At 40.4% G+C, this 14,450-nt stretch overlaps 1 protein-coding gene across 2 annotated transcripts in view; it reads left to right on the forward strand.

Annotated features, from left to right (window-relative positions):
* Nucleotides 1-1,615: 1,615 nt before the first annotated feature.
* The window catches only part of LOC140266654 (pleckstrin homology domain-containing family G member 1), a 42,185-nt gene continuing 29,350 nt past the window's right edge, over nucleotides 1,616-14,450 (forward strand). Inside the window, exon 1 of one of the 2 annotated variants that reach the window (XM_072361698.1) lies at nucleotides 1,616-2,124. Coding sequence is in view for 1 of the 2 variants with exons in the window: in XM_072361697.1 (XP_072217798.1) it covers nucleotides 10,854-10,863 (10 nt within the window). In the remaining variant the exon portion in view is untranslated. Of the gene's footprint in view, nucleotides 2,125-10,412; nucleotides 10,864-14,450 lie in introns of those variants that run through there. The other variant, XM_072361697.1, reaches the window with a different exon arrangement.

Below are 14,450 nucleotides of genomic sequence, written 5' to 3' on the forward strand. Positions count from 1 at the left end.
TTATGGTATTTTCTCTGCAAACTTTTATTTCCCTGTTGTAGAAAACAACCTGTCAACAAGTGAATGATCCCATGGTGTCCACGAGTCAAAAATAATTTAACATTTTCTATGACAATGAAAGCTATTTTGTTGGGGTTTTTGGCTTTTTATGGACAGACCCTGTTATCTATTTGAAATAGGGGATATGACTGGTTTCCTTTCAATAATGACTTAGCCGATGACATCGTTGTGGACTTTGTTTTTGGCTTTGTTCTCTAATCATTTTGTGAGAGTCCAGGTAGTTGATTTTCATCACTGATTGTTCTTCCACATTTTTGCTCTGTTGAATCACAGACATTCAGAAAATGTCGAAATGTGATGAGACTTTTTTCTCTCCCAAAGTACTGTATAAGCTAAATTTTGAAGTGATCATCTAATTTTCTGCTAATTTATTTTCTGACTTTTATATACCAAACATTTTAGTTTAACTTTTAATAATTATTCTTTTAAATATGAAAGAAATGACTCATATCCATGAAGCACAACAAAAAAGCAAACACTAATACTAGTTTTAGATCTTCTCTTCTGGGTTTTATGTGTTACTTCACTCCTCCAGCGAACATTTTGTCATGCAAGTGGATGAGAGCAAGCATTTGGCAGCAGGTTGCCAGTTTGTTTTTCCTCAGACACAATGCGGGGATCTGTCATTGTCTCTGAATGTTTTAAAGTGCAAGGTGTGGTGTTCTGTTACAAAGGCTTGGCACAGTTTCATGGGTTTCCTAGGTTAGCATAATAACAGCCAGTTGCTGACCCGTATCGGTGCTGTTTGTGGGGTCACTTTACACAGATAGCTGCTGTTAAAACCCTCTCTATGAAAAGTCATTGCACACTACTGTTATTACTCATAAATCTTATATTTTAAAAAAAGATTTAGGTCACAAGGGTTAAGTGTGTTAGTTGGCTGCTTATCAAAGGCCAGTATTTGCCACCATCTGCGATTGCTGCAGAATCACGTGCATTTTTGTTTTGCCTGGAAAATCCTCAGACTGGTGAAAACGTGGAAGTGAGAAAGTGTGTGTGCTGACAAGGCTCAGAGTTGCTTTATCAATCCCAGGAAGCCTCGCTACCAGGAGGCAGGAACAACAGCCACTGGCTCCTGGAGAAGGGACTTTCCTCCATCCTGTTCAGTTAGGATGCAGAACAATGACCAAATGACTCACACACACACACAATCACCACGAGATTGGACATTTTCTGTTTGTACTCATACAGATTGGTTCAGATCAGGCTGTACTTTGAGTTTCAAAGCCATCAACAAATCTCTTTTTAGTTTCTATTTCTGGGGTAACATAGGCTTTTCTCCTTAAGTCTACCTCTTGCACTCCAGAAACTCTGTTATTGAACTAAAACTTGGATGGAGTTACATGGAGGCTCTTAACTGCTGCTGCATGCAATGTGACCTACTTGTTGGTGTATTTTCAGGGTTAGACAAGACAGCTCATCCTTGTGTTGCCCTCTTTTTCCTTTCCTCCTTCCCCTCAGCTTGTCTCTCTTTTTTTTTTGTCACCCCACTCTCATGCTGATCCCTGTTACTTCACGTCAACTCTCCATCGCTGTTTGCACGTCTTCCATTCATTCTGGAGGCGTGATATCACAGTTTCAGTGACGGCTCCTCTTGCTTTTTCCAGTGTCACTTATGTCGCCTGCAGTGCTGGCTGCTCTCCAGTTCTTGCAACGATCACACACCGCAAAGTGAGGGAGTGAAGAAAGACTGACCGTTTGGAAAGGGGGAGAGAGACTAGTCTTGCAGCAGTAATTGGTCAGGAAGTGGGCTGCTTGGATGTGCGAGCTCTTCGCTCCCTGTCTCTCCCCCTCCCCTCCCAGTGGGCAGTCAGTTTCGTTGCGTTTTGCTTCCATCTGTTCCCCCTTGCTTTCTCATAGTGTCTCTCTTTTTCTCTGAACTGACCTCATACTGTAGAGGTGAGGAACGCGGACCGTACTGCGTTGCACTGGCTGTAACTATCTCTGAAAGCCATTCAGCATTTCTGAAACTTTTCAAATGCTTGGACATGGATCTAACCTGTGAAAGGATACTCGGATACGAGCAGCTGAGGAAAGGCTAATCGTGGGAATGGTCTCTCTGAGGTGAGTGACAGGTTGTCTATGTGTGACACTCTAATGTAACAGGACACAGGGCACGCTTTTAAGAAATGCTCTAAATGTGATTGTATCTCAGTGTATCTGCTCTCAGAACATGCCCAGACATTACAAGTTTTTCTCTGTTTTTTTTTTTTCCTTTTTAAAAAGCCAGGTCTTTATTTAATCACAATTGCAGAGGCTGGTCCCACCAAACCCTGTCTGGCCACCAATTATACAAACCAAAGTTTCAATTTAGCAGGACTCTAATGCCACCTTTGCCTACTTGTCTAATTAGACAGCATGGTAGGCTGCTGTAGTTTCTGACCACTGCCTTTCATACAGTGTGACTGTTTGTGATGGATGGTGGATGTGACAATAATAGTAGTTTTACCTGTGTCTACCTGAGAGAATGCTCAAAGTGATGTTTGTTTTGTAATATCTTTTGGTCTAACTTTACCTTTAACCCAGTTTAGAAGCACTTAGAGTATGTTTTTTTTAATTATTTCAGAGAACGGAAGTCATTGTTTTCCCTGCCGATGTTTGATTTAAAAAAAATTGGATCAATTATAAATCATATCTGTCATGTTATACCTAAAATGTAGTTAAGTTTTAGTGTAAAGTCACTGTAATAACACCACACTCTTACCTGCGGTGTTTGGTGTGAGTTTGTGTACACGTACGTGTGTGTTCTCCTTTGTGGTGTGTCCTCATTTAAGGAGTTCTAACTGGAGCACCCATCTTCTGAGGCACACAGATTTAGAGACGATGTGGGACAGGCACATTTGTGTTTTTAGCAAGAAAGTGGAAAACTCTTCATTTTTTAACCAGTCAGTCAACACAGAGATTTGATTGTGTTAGAAACGGTTGCTATGCTATGTTTGCTAATGTGCGATTCAAAATCAGATTTGCAAATGAGTGATTGAGAACACAAGTGTTCCTATTCAACTTCACCTTCAGACACTTTCAAGCAAAATCATACGTTCTTAGTGCTGCATATATTATTTAGATATACGTCATATGTTTCCCTAATGGGGGAAAAGTCCCTGTGTCTGGTCTTTTTTCCTGAAATGAGACCCCCGTCCTGCATTTTAATCTGAGGCCAAACACAGCTTCCTCCATATATCCGTCACACATGCTATTGTACACACTAAACACACAATAGTTACTGATACACACATACACACATTGTGCAGCCATTAACACACTAAGAACATAAGCTAAATGTAAAAAAAATAGTTTTGGTTTAAAAAAGGAAGGTGGAGATCAACAGATGTTGTCAGTGCATAAAGAAATATTAGTGTTTACCTCCGACAGCCCAATTATTGTTATTTACAGAAAATTATATTCCAGTGTTCCACCAGTTTTTCTTCCCATCCTGGTGGTCAACTTGATCTCATTTATCTGCCTCTGTTGATACCATCTCTCAGCAGAGAAACCATCTCCTATCGTAAATTCTTTTTCCTGGGTTCTGCTTCAGCCACGGTTCCACCCTTCTTTGTCATTAGCTGCGGCTGTCGCTGTTCACGTTGTTGTTGTTGTTGTCGACGTAGCAGCTGCTGTTATTTCTGTGTCGCTGTTGTTGTTTAGTCTGCTGGAATGGCGAAGACGCTCCCTCTTTTCCTTGATCCTCTCTCCAGTTCTGAGAGAGTCCTGCTCTTACATAAGCTCTAACTGGTGCCTCAGTTAGATTTTTTTGGCCTGTAAGAGCTTGAAATTCCTGGACTTGTTCTGGCACTGCAAGTGTACTGCTGCAGCCAGAGGGAATACCGTCCAGAAACCTGGAAGCTACGAAAAGGGTGAAAATCAAATCAAATTAATCAGGATTGTAGATTAAACTTGACCACTTTTTGAAAATAGCAGCTCTCCTGTTGGCTAAGACGGGCAGGTTTAGTTGCAACAGGTGCTGCACTGTATTCTACATTCACCAATATTCTCCAATCAGGTGGTGTGATGCAATTTTTTATTTGGGAACCTGGGAAAAAGGGCATGCATTTTGGTTATTAGTCAGCAATAGACAATTGGATCAACAAACCAATCGTATTGGTGATTTACGTATGTTCAGGAAGTTGAAGTTTGGGAAAAAAATAACTAAAGAAAGAGCTGGTTTTCCATTTTTGTCCTCGGAACTAAATTTTTCTCTTTTTCTTTTTTGTTCCTTTGCATAAAGTGCAAAAACACAGGCACACACAGACGGAAGCAAATATATCAAAAGTCCAAAGGAACATACTTGCCTTACTATTCTATAAAGGCACACAAGCATCTGGATAACTTTCAGAAATGGAACAACAAGTCAACGCACTGTGAATAATCCTATGAATAAGCTACACAAGCTAAATTGTATACGTAAATGGTCTGTTGGTGTCTTTATTTGCTCTTCTTTCAATGAGGAAACGTTTTCTAGATCTGAAATAACTGACAGAGTAGCAGTAATTATTCCATCCTCCTTGTGGTTGTTTTAAAATAAAAAGTTGTGTACCGCTGTCGTTATGAACTGTCCTTACTCCAAATTACATAATTGTAGTTTTCAGCCATTTATTACAGAATGTTGATTGGTTTGAATCAAGCCTGGCTTTCCTGACATATGATCGAAAATCAAACTGATTGATATGTTCCTGTTCCTTTGAGTTATAGCCAACATGTCAGATTTGTTTCAAATTTTGTACAACTTGTGTTATGCAGGATGTCAGTTGCAGTCACATGTTGAAGATGGAGTTGACTATTAAAACCTATTTCAAAGGTGCAGTAAAGAACAGTTGTACCTCAACACAACTAGTTTGCCACTTAGCTTAAAAACAGCAAGATGAGATCGATAAGACTGATTTGGCTTCACAAGCTGGTAAATATTAACTTGAAATTTTAAAGTTGTCCTTTGATGACAATAGACCGAAAGGGCCTTAAAGTGCACCACTGAAGCATGTTCTTCTTGTTTAAATCTTACATATTCTCCCATTATTTTGGTCAGAAAGCTAAAGAACACATAGAGCACTTTATAAGCAATACCTATTAAGTCAGAAGAATTCAGTCCAACACCTCTGCCAAAAGTTTTCCGTCTTCACAAGGCTTAAACATTTTTCATTGTTGACGTCTGAAAGGTAATAATCCTCCTTCATGCATGTTGTTGACGTTGTAGTGGGTGGTTTTTGATCAAACTGCATTATATTGGAAAATGCTCTTAATCTTTTGCCCCATTCAACATAAGTTGATGGAGTGCACAAAACTCCCAATGCGGTGCTTTAAATCCCAAAACACTGAGCCCTAAATGTCTGCTTTTTGCAATCACAGCGTCAGTGCTAACTGCAAATGACATCAGCAGAATATAGGCCTGTGTCACTTTGAACAAGAAACTGGCTCCCAACTTTATGTGGGTTATCAACTCTTGAGTAGCTACCATTGCAGAGGGAGGAAGTTTGAATTTGACCCATGTGCAAACAGTCTGGGGGCCTTTGTGAGAGCCTCAAAATAACATTTATTTACAGTACATTCAAGCAGAACAGGCCTCTAGCAGGAGGACTGCAGAAAGAACTGCTTTCATGTTTATATAAAGAACAAAAGACACACAAGATACAACTGTTCGTTTCCTTCATATCCACCCTTGAGTCAATGTTTATTTTTTTTCAATCATGATCACTGTTCTCACGTGGTTAATACTTTAATCACTGTGATAAAGGCCGTAATCGTTTTGTAGCCTAACCAAACCTTAGTCACAGCTTTGGCTCCTAAAACAACTCAAGCATTTCTATACTGTTATTTTCAACCATTTTGGAAAGCATTGATAAAGGATCTTACTTGGCAGCGTCAGATGAGAAAGCGCCTCCGTGTGTTGTTTCAGAAGGTGTGGACGGTGCTGTTGTTTACTTTGTTGGATACAGAATGATGGCCTGTTGTCAGAGAGTGAGGAATGATTTTTCAACCTTAAGAGGAGAAAAGGACAAGTGTCTTTTAAGTGGTTAATGAAGATCTCAGGCAGTGAGAAAAAAGCCTTAAGTGTATCTGTGTTAGAATAAAGAAGGAGTGTGTGTTTGTGTCTGAAGATGATCCAGCTCAACAATGACAAAGACAGACAGTGTCACACAGGGAGCTGGAAACTGTATATGAATGAGCCCTCCACCCACAAACTGCTGTAATTAGTCACAGTCTCCCTCACGCTTTGGGTCAGTTTCTCTCAATGTTCTCACTTAACTCCTCCATGTTACCACAGAAACACTCTTCACTTTAAGCGGTGGACAGCTGAGAAAATGAATAAGTTCTCACTTTGAGCTGGAGATCGACCTGATTTCACACACACACACACACACACACACACACACTGTTAGTTCCACACCTCTTTTTTTTTTCTTTGGCCTGCAGAGCATCTGTTTGGGAATAGTTTTTATTTGTGATCACACACACTAAATAATTTTGCAATTTAAAAAAAGAAAATAATAAATTCTGCTGCTTTTATTTTTCTAAGTGAAGAGTTTACAATGCTGTTGGAAAACAAACAGTTGTGTGTGTACCACACCACAGAAAATTGAAGAGTTTGCGCTGGCCAAGTGTAACGAAGAATGGAGTTTGGTTTATTGACAATACGCATTTTCTTCCTCCTTTTCCTGCCTTTTTTTCACTCCCTCACCACCACTCGAACATGGAGACGGATGCCACACAGTTGTCACAGCGACCACTACTGCAGCATGTTCCACCATCTCAAACCAATAGTTCTCACTTTGGATGCATGACAGGAGTTTTAAAGACTGTTTCAGCTCGTTGTCAGCCCTTAACAGGAGGAGAGCTTGTTGAGCAGAGTGAGAAACAAAGTAGGTCAGATGAGGATGCTGCCTTCATTGTGAATTGAAGAAATTCACATAATTTTTGTATTTAACTGAATGCAGTCCCAGAAGTGATGAGTTCATTTAGAAAAAAAAGAATCAATAATCATGTGAGAGAGAGAGCAGAAAAAGATGGGTGTAGCTCTCCTGACTGTCCTAAGGTTGAGTCAAACTCCAAAAAGGCTTCATTCTCCGTAACGCAACTCTATAGAAACTTGAATTTAGGACAACATATCAAAGACATTGTAGGTAAAAACACTCAATTGTATAATTATATGTATAAAAGTACAGAGCCAAGGGAGGAAGATATGCTTTATAGCAGTATAGAATTATAAATTTGAAGTCCAAACTAAAAATTTTTTTTTTTTTGCAGAACCACTTTAATAACAAGAGTTTTTAATGAAGTACTCTAACTTTATTTGGAGCTTGTTTTTACATATGTTGATGTATGTATTCAACAGAAGAATCACAGATCTTTAAATGTGCTTTAAAGATTCTCCTGGCTGTGGCTTCATGCTTACAGGACAGATCTGACTGTAAACAAGGAAGAGAATCCAGATTTCACCATCTAAGTGACTAATCTTTATGATTTGTTTGTACGGTAGAATCTGTCCGAAATGATCTCATTTCATTTAACAAGAAGAAACATTCAATCCCACAAATGTGAAAGATTTGCTGGTTTTGTTGATTTGATATTAACGTAAATCGAATACGTTGGAATGTTAGCGACTGACATTTTTCTAAGACTACAAATAATCAGTAATGGAAATAATTATTACTGTCCTAAGTTTTCTTTTGCTGGGTGAAAATATTTAACTAAAACATGAATAAATCGTACTCTTTTCTTTCCAGTATCCTCAGCCATACTGCATTGTATTATAGGTGTAGTGTTGTTTCTCTTGTGGTCTGTTGCAGAGTGGGGTTGAGGCTGTGGGAGCACACAGAGGGCATCAGATAAGGCGGCCTGCCGCTGTAAGTTTATGTCATCAGCAGGTTTTGCTTGGCTGAACTGAGGAGTTTAGAAGCTCCCTCTTTATGTTTGTTAAGCTGGAGGTGCTCATTAAGGAAGGCCTCTTAATAAGTGTGTGTGTGCGTGCGTTAGGGGTGGAAGGTGGCAGAGGGGGGAATGTCAGGTAAACAGTAAAGATTCATAGTGGAGGTTTAGGGGCTTCGTGGGTCAATGGACCCTCAGACCATTAGAGAGTGGGGTCATGCTTCTTGGGGTCTGTTCTGTTTGTGTGTGTTAGTGAGGGTAGTCCAGGGGGTCTCTGTTATTGCTTTGGTTAAGAGAAGGGGGGTGTTAGCAGGACCCCATGCTGCTGAGACCAGTTCTTGTCTTTAAAAAAAAAAAAGGACAACAAATAGTTGACACATTTGCTTTACAGCGAGCGACTGAAGGTTCATTGTCTCACGTGTGTTAACCTGACTGGACACATGGCTTGTCCTGAATTATGAGTGCTTTGTGAAGTTAAACACAGACGGTACACCTCAGAGCAGTATATGATACCCATTAAGGGTCACAAGATTAATCGGTTGAGCAGAATGAAGTAATTTTTGTTCTCAGACCCCTCAAAGTTCAACAAAGTTGTTTATTTTGCCAGAAATATCTTAAACTTCTGGTCATATATTGTGGGTTGTTTGAGCTAAGTAGTCACAGTCATGTGCACATATGCAACTGGTGCGTACAAATAAACCCAACTACTTGTTCATTAGATTTCTGTTGACATAAGATGAAATTGGCATGTGAGATAACCGTTTAGTTGTCTTTAACTTTAAAATGTTCTGCTGTCTTAAACAAAACACACGTTCACAAGCACAATGGAAGGAAAAAGGAGCAGAAAACAGAAAAGCAGCAATGGGTATGGTGTAAACTAAGCATTGCATCTATCCAACAATTATAAAAGTATTTGGATTTAATAATGTACAGTTAACAGGAGACAAGCCGATTAGATAGATAGAAAAAGTACGGGGTTTAGAGAGATTTTTTTTTGTTTTTATTTAGCTAATTTAACGGTTTGACCACTTAAGAATTTAGCTCTGTTGATAAATTCGCTATTTTTTTTTGTTTTTTGTTGCTGTTGTACAGCAGCAATATCCGTAATGAGACATGTGGTGTGAGAGTGTGTGAATCTCACATGTAGTGTGTGAGAATTAGAACTCCTGTATTAAATGTTATAACATAAGTTTACTTGAGACCCAAGTGTATATGTTTGCATATATGGTAAATAGCTTAATTTGGGGGTTTCTTGTCCCAAATAGATCTTGTTTTTCTTTTCTTTAAATCTTCCACAATTGCGTTCATTGAAAATGGCAAACAAACACTAAAATTTCATAATTCCAGCTTTAGTCCCTTTACAAATATTTCAGATTCATAACTTTGCTAAATTTAAACCGTCTGTTAATCAGAGAGAGTTCTTGTTTGGCTGCTTGTTTTAAGAAGGCATTGATAGGATTTTCTAGTGATTTAAAATTGCAATAAAACGAAAATTGGAGAGCTTATCAGAGACGAGTTAAAGAGACAAATGGTATCAGTCAAAATGGTAAAAGCGTTTACCTCTGCTTTAATCTCTTTGGATGAATGAAGCTCCCACAAAAATCCCGCAGTAAGCCTTTCCACAGCAGTTTGTCTTTAGAACCTTCACAAATCCAAAGTACCCAAAACCTCTTATCTGTTATGCAGTCTTTCTGGGAAGATTTTATTGTCAGACTAACCACAAATGAACCCTGATGGTCAGCAGAGGTCTTTTTTTTTTTTAATGGATGTCATAGAGGATTTGACAAAGACAATAAAAACTGAGCTTGATAGGTTTTGTTCATGGAAACAAAAGTGAAACTGAAAAACAACCTGTTTCTCAATAGGTGAAGGTACTGAAACTCGGTTGTCATCGATATATAGAAAATTAGATGTTAGCATGGCTGTACTTTAAGATATCATGGGCCCAACAGTCTGGGAACCACTGTCATATTTTCCCATTTTCTCTGGTTGAAAAAGTGGCACCCTTTTTCTCCCATTCTTCCACTTCTGGCATGTTTTGTGCTCACTCTGTCCAGCCTTTCTTTAATCTGCGTCACAATGAGCGGTGCATGTCTCGCAGCAAACGAGAGGCTTTTGTCTGAGTCGGCCCGCAGCCTATTGATCAGCCATAACCCCCTCTGCTTCTCGTAAAGTGTGCGTCTGTGTGTGTGATCTCTGGTGCTGTGCGCGAACAGCAGCAGTTCAGCTGCCTGCTGAGCGTGCAGGAGACGCACCCGCACAAAAGGCGTGAAGCAAAAGAGGAGCAAGTTAAAGTTAGGTTTTAAGGTGGAAAAGTAAAAAGGAGGGAGAAATAAAGTAGGGGAAAGATAAAGATGGAAAAGAAGGAGAAGAAAAAGGAGCAGAGGCACTTAGTGTGAAACTCCCGGCTCCTTGTAATTTGCTGTGGGAGAGCAGGAGGAGGAGTCAGGGGGAGGGGAATACCCAGCAGGGAGAGAGCAGAGGCCATTCACTTTGACACACACACACACACTCTCGTGCAAACACACACATGGACACTTCTGAACACACATGCACACAGTGGATGTAGCTGAGTGGAAGGGAGAGAAGCATTCAGAAAGAGAAGCAGACGGAGGAGATCTTCAGTAAATTGAAGTGAGGAAAAGAAAAGAGCCAGAGGAGTGTGTTCAGGAGAAACCACAGCCTCAGAGTGTGCGCTCCTGTGTGTGTTGTGGAGCAGCGAACTGCACATTAGCTCACTGGAGAGAGGATTCACAATGACTGGGAGAATTTGGGAAATCTGAAGATTTTTTTCCAGGCTTTGCCAGGAATACTGTTTGGAATACTCCGGATATGTAACCCTCTCTGGAAGTCCTGTTTCCCTTTGATGAACCTGCTTGTTGTCACTTTAAAAAACTCTTTTGCTCACATTTCTGTTGAAGCAGGGCCAAGCCGCAATGCCTACCGGTAAGCAGGAGCTGTTTTAAGTTAAGTTCTCTCTCAAATTTTCAGCAGCACTTCCCGGCAAGTCCAAATTACAGACACAAGTTTTCCTCCAGGTGAAGTGATCGCTTGATGTGGTGGGTGTAAGATGTATGTCTTCACTGGGGTATAAACCATAATCACTAAAATAATATTTGACTTTTTGGTTTCTGTTTGGTAAAATATGCATAATAGTCTAAATGTCGCCCTTCAAGTGGCCACTTGTCAAACATCAGAGAGCAATGCCAGACCTGCTTGCTAGTCTGTGATGGTTTGGTTATTTAGCTTGTTGCCTCTTTTGTGTGGCGTGTGTGATATTTTTCCTCAGCTGACAGTGCCGTGTGAAGTGTCTTTGCAGGGTTCGTCTAGGGGCAGAGCTGTTGTATGAACAGCGTCTTTCTTGTTTTCTCACCCCTTGTGTTGACTTTCTCGCAGTTAAATTGCTGGTGACGCTGAGAAGATGTTGCACACAGCCTCTGCTCTTTGTTTACTCTCCCATTGGTTATGAATTCTTGCTTTGTCGGCAGGTGTAGGGATAATCAAATCTACAATATTAATTTTGATATAGTGCATAATCCATGACTACTTTTTATTTGTTTTCTAACTCTTGCTTTCTCTCAACTCATACGTCCCTTTCCTCGTGCTGGTTGTTGGTGTTGAGTGTTGAGATGCCATTCTGCAGGCTGTGACCCAAATTAGAGCCTTGAGGGCAGCAGCTAGGGGGTGGCTTCATGTGGGGATAGAACGAAGAAGAGAGGAGGGGGAATAATTACTTAGTGCAAACTCTTTGGTTTAGAGGTGCAGGACACAATGGGCTCCTCCATCCTCCTCCTCCCACCCTGCTTGTCCAGTCCTCTGGGAGCGAGGGCATCAGCTTCCCATCTCAAACGCATAGGTGCAAAGAACTGTAGCTCTACAGCAGATTGGTGGGTTGAAGGGCTGCTTAGAAGACATCGGGGGGTAGAAGTTTCACCGACTATTGCCTCAGTGTCTGTGGAGCTATAGGATATGTATAGGATATGTCGGACGGTGGTCTTTTGCAGAAAGGGACTGAGTTAGTTGCAGTGAGTTTCTTTTTTTTCTCTCTCTCTCTGGGCTGGAATCCAGTCAGGTCAGAGAATGAGGCTAGCATGTCACACTCAGAGGGAGGGCGAGGGTGTGTGCAGCAAGGGTCGCATGGGTGTCCCAAGGGTGAGTGTGAAACTGTGTGTGTCTGAAAATAGGGACGGCTTGTGGCTGGATGCTTTTCCCACAGCTACGCACCGGTGCTGTCAGCTAAAAGTACCCTGCGCATTCCTCACTGATGTCCACAGTGTCAATAACAAAGACTCTCGACTTCAGACTGCTTTAACTCTCTTAAACATAATTTGGAGATGAGAGGTGTTAACCTGTACACATGAAATAAAATGTGGAAACGTTTGGTTGCTGGGTAATCATTTAAGAGGTTTTACATTTAAGAGGTCATATAAAAGAAACCATTTGTTGTTAATTATCCTGCCAGCTGTGTGTGAGGGTGTGTGTGTGTTTACTTTAGCCATACATTGTGAGGCCATGAAAGCCTGGAGTCTGTTAAGTCATACATAAAGTTTAAACATCACATTTTACCAGCGAAGAGGTGTGTTAACACATTTAAAATACTTTTAGGAGATTGTTTGAGCAAGTGTAGCCTCCTCTATTTCAACACAATACAGAGGGAATGCCTGTTTTCTCTTCTTACTCCTCTTGTTTAACTCCATCCATCCTCTGAAATGTCTGGATTATAACATATGCCTTGGCCCGTGCGGCTATTTGTTGGTGCAGTGGTAAGTTCAGTGGAAACCCCGCCCCGTCTTCCAATCCTACCCTTCGCCTCTGTCTGTCTCCAACCTCTGCCCCCTCTCTTCTTCTGCTTCTGCTGCCTTCATTTTGTTTGGCTGCAGTGTGAAATCCAGAACGACACTCTAAGGTCCTTAGCGTCAGTTGAGATCAAGCCTATATCTCTATCAGTAATGGGGATTGACCACATGTGAATATGGTGGAAGATTGGAAACAGATTGAGAGAAATGGTGTTCTTTCTTTGTCTCAATTTGCAGGAAAAGGTTTGTCCACAAAGAACTGGATGGAGTGCTTTGTGAATGCTATCTTCAGGGGTAAAGCATTACAAAATGTAGAATTCCAAATGAGACGTAGTGAGTGGGGAAATGGAAAAAACAAGGGAGTGGGTGGTGGTTGACCTTTGACCTTCCTTCTCATCTTTTCTTCCTACTTTCATTCCTCTGAGACATCTCCTCCTCATTCCTCACTCTCTCGCAGTCACTCATGTCCCTTTGCTTAAAGACGCTGCCAAAGTGAAGACAAAGACAACTGGGTTGCGACGCACAGAATGCTCTCTCTTCTAACTTGGTTTCTCACATCAAAACATCCCTTGGATTCAGTTACATTTGCAGAGCGCTTTGGTGTATAGTTGGCATGGGCTGCATGGCCTCGAATCCAGATGCCATCTGGTCGGCCTGCTGCCGTATAAACAAGAACATACACATACAAACGATTCTGATTTAATGATATATGAGCTGTGTGAAGTGTGGGGTCAAGTCTTGCCTTGTGCACTTACTCTTCTCTGGTTGAAAGCCTCTATTGCTTTCTCTGAATTTCAGTTCTTTCCAGCTGAATGTTTAAGCTTCTTTACCATTCAGTGTTTTAATTAAGATGAAATCGGACAGCAGAGGTTATTACCATTTGATTTTTCTTAATAGGGCTTTTAAAGTGCAAATATCTCACAAAAGTGTGCTGTGTTTCACAATCATCATGCATTGACCGAAAATAAAAATGATTACACTCCTACTGCTACCTTTAGTTTTTTCATGTTTTTATTTGTTTAATATCAATTGGTTTACACACGCTGGAATAAAGACATATTGGAACAAGTAGTGATTTCTTTAGTGAATTATCCTATTTATTTAACTTTCTATAAGGCAAACGTCAACACTGTACAAATTTGTGAAAATGAGTCCAGAGCTTTTTGCTTTTACGCAACAATTAATGCAAATCAAATGGTTTAAAACTCTGTTTTTATGTAGCCTACTAAAAACAAATGATCCAGAACAGCTGTTGGACATACTCATAATGGGAAATTAAAGGTTTTAAATGTAGAAGTGAGCTATGGTGGTCTGTAGCCATATGATGCATACAGGCTGGCAAATGTGTATTTTTACACAGAAAAGTATATGCTGGGAGAGGCATGGTCTGAGACCATAGGAATGTCCTGTGGAGCTCATGTAGCAAAGTTGGCAAAGTTGCCTCATTACATGCCAAACGGATTCTGAGTTTCAGTGTAAAATGCAAGGAGGGAAGAGAAGAATGACAGGAAGGGAGAAAAGAAAATGGTCGGAAACAAGATGACTGGAGGTATTTTATGTAACTTATAAAAATGAAAGATTAGTGCGTGAGGAAGAGGATGCAAGATAGAATGAGGGTGGAAAAGCGATGCTATAATGTGTTCATATCCCCACTGATTTCAAGCTGTAAATTGTGATACAAATGTCTTTTTGTATTTTGCCATAAAATTAGTGGTTTTGAGACAATGTGGTAACTAA

Source organism: Leuresthes tenuis, unplaced genomic scaffold (genome assembly GCF_036924035.1).
Source record: "Leuresthes tenuis unplaced genomic scaffold, fLeuTen1.0.hap1 SCAF_13, whole genome shotgun sequence".
NCBI classification, from domain to species: Eukaryota; Metazoa; Chordata; class Actinopteri; order Atheriniformes; family Atherinopsidae; genus Leuresthes; species Leuresthes tenuis.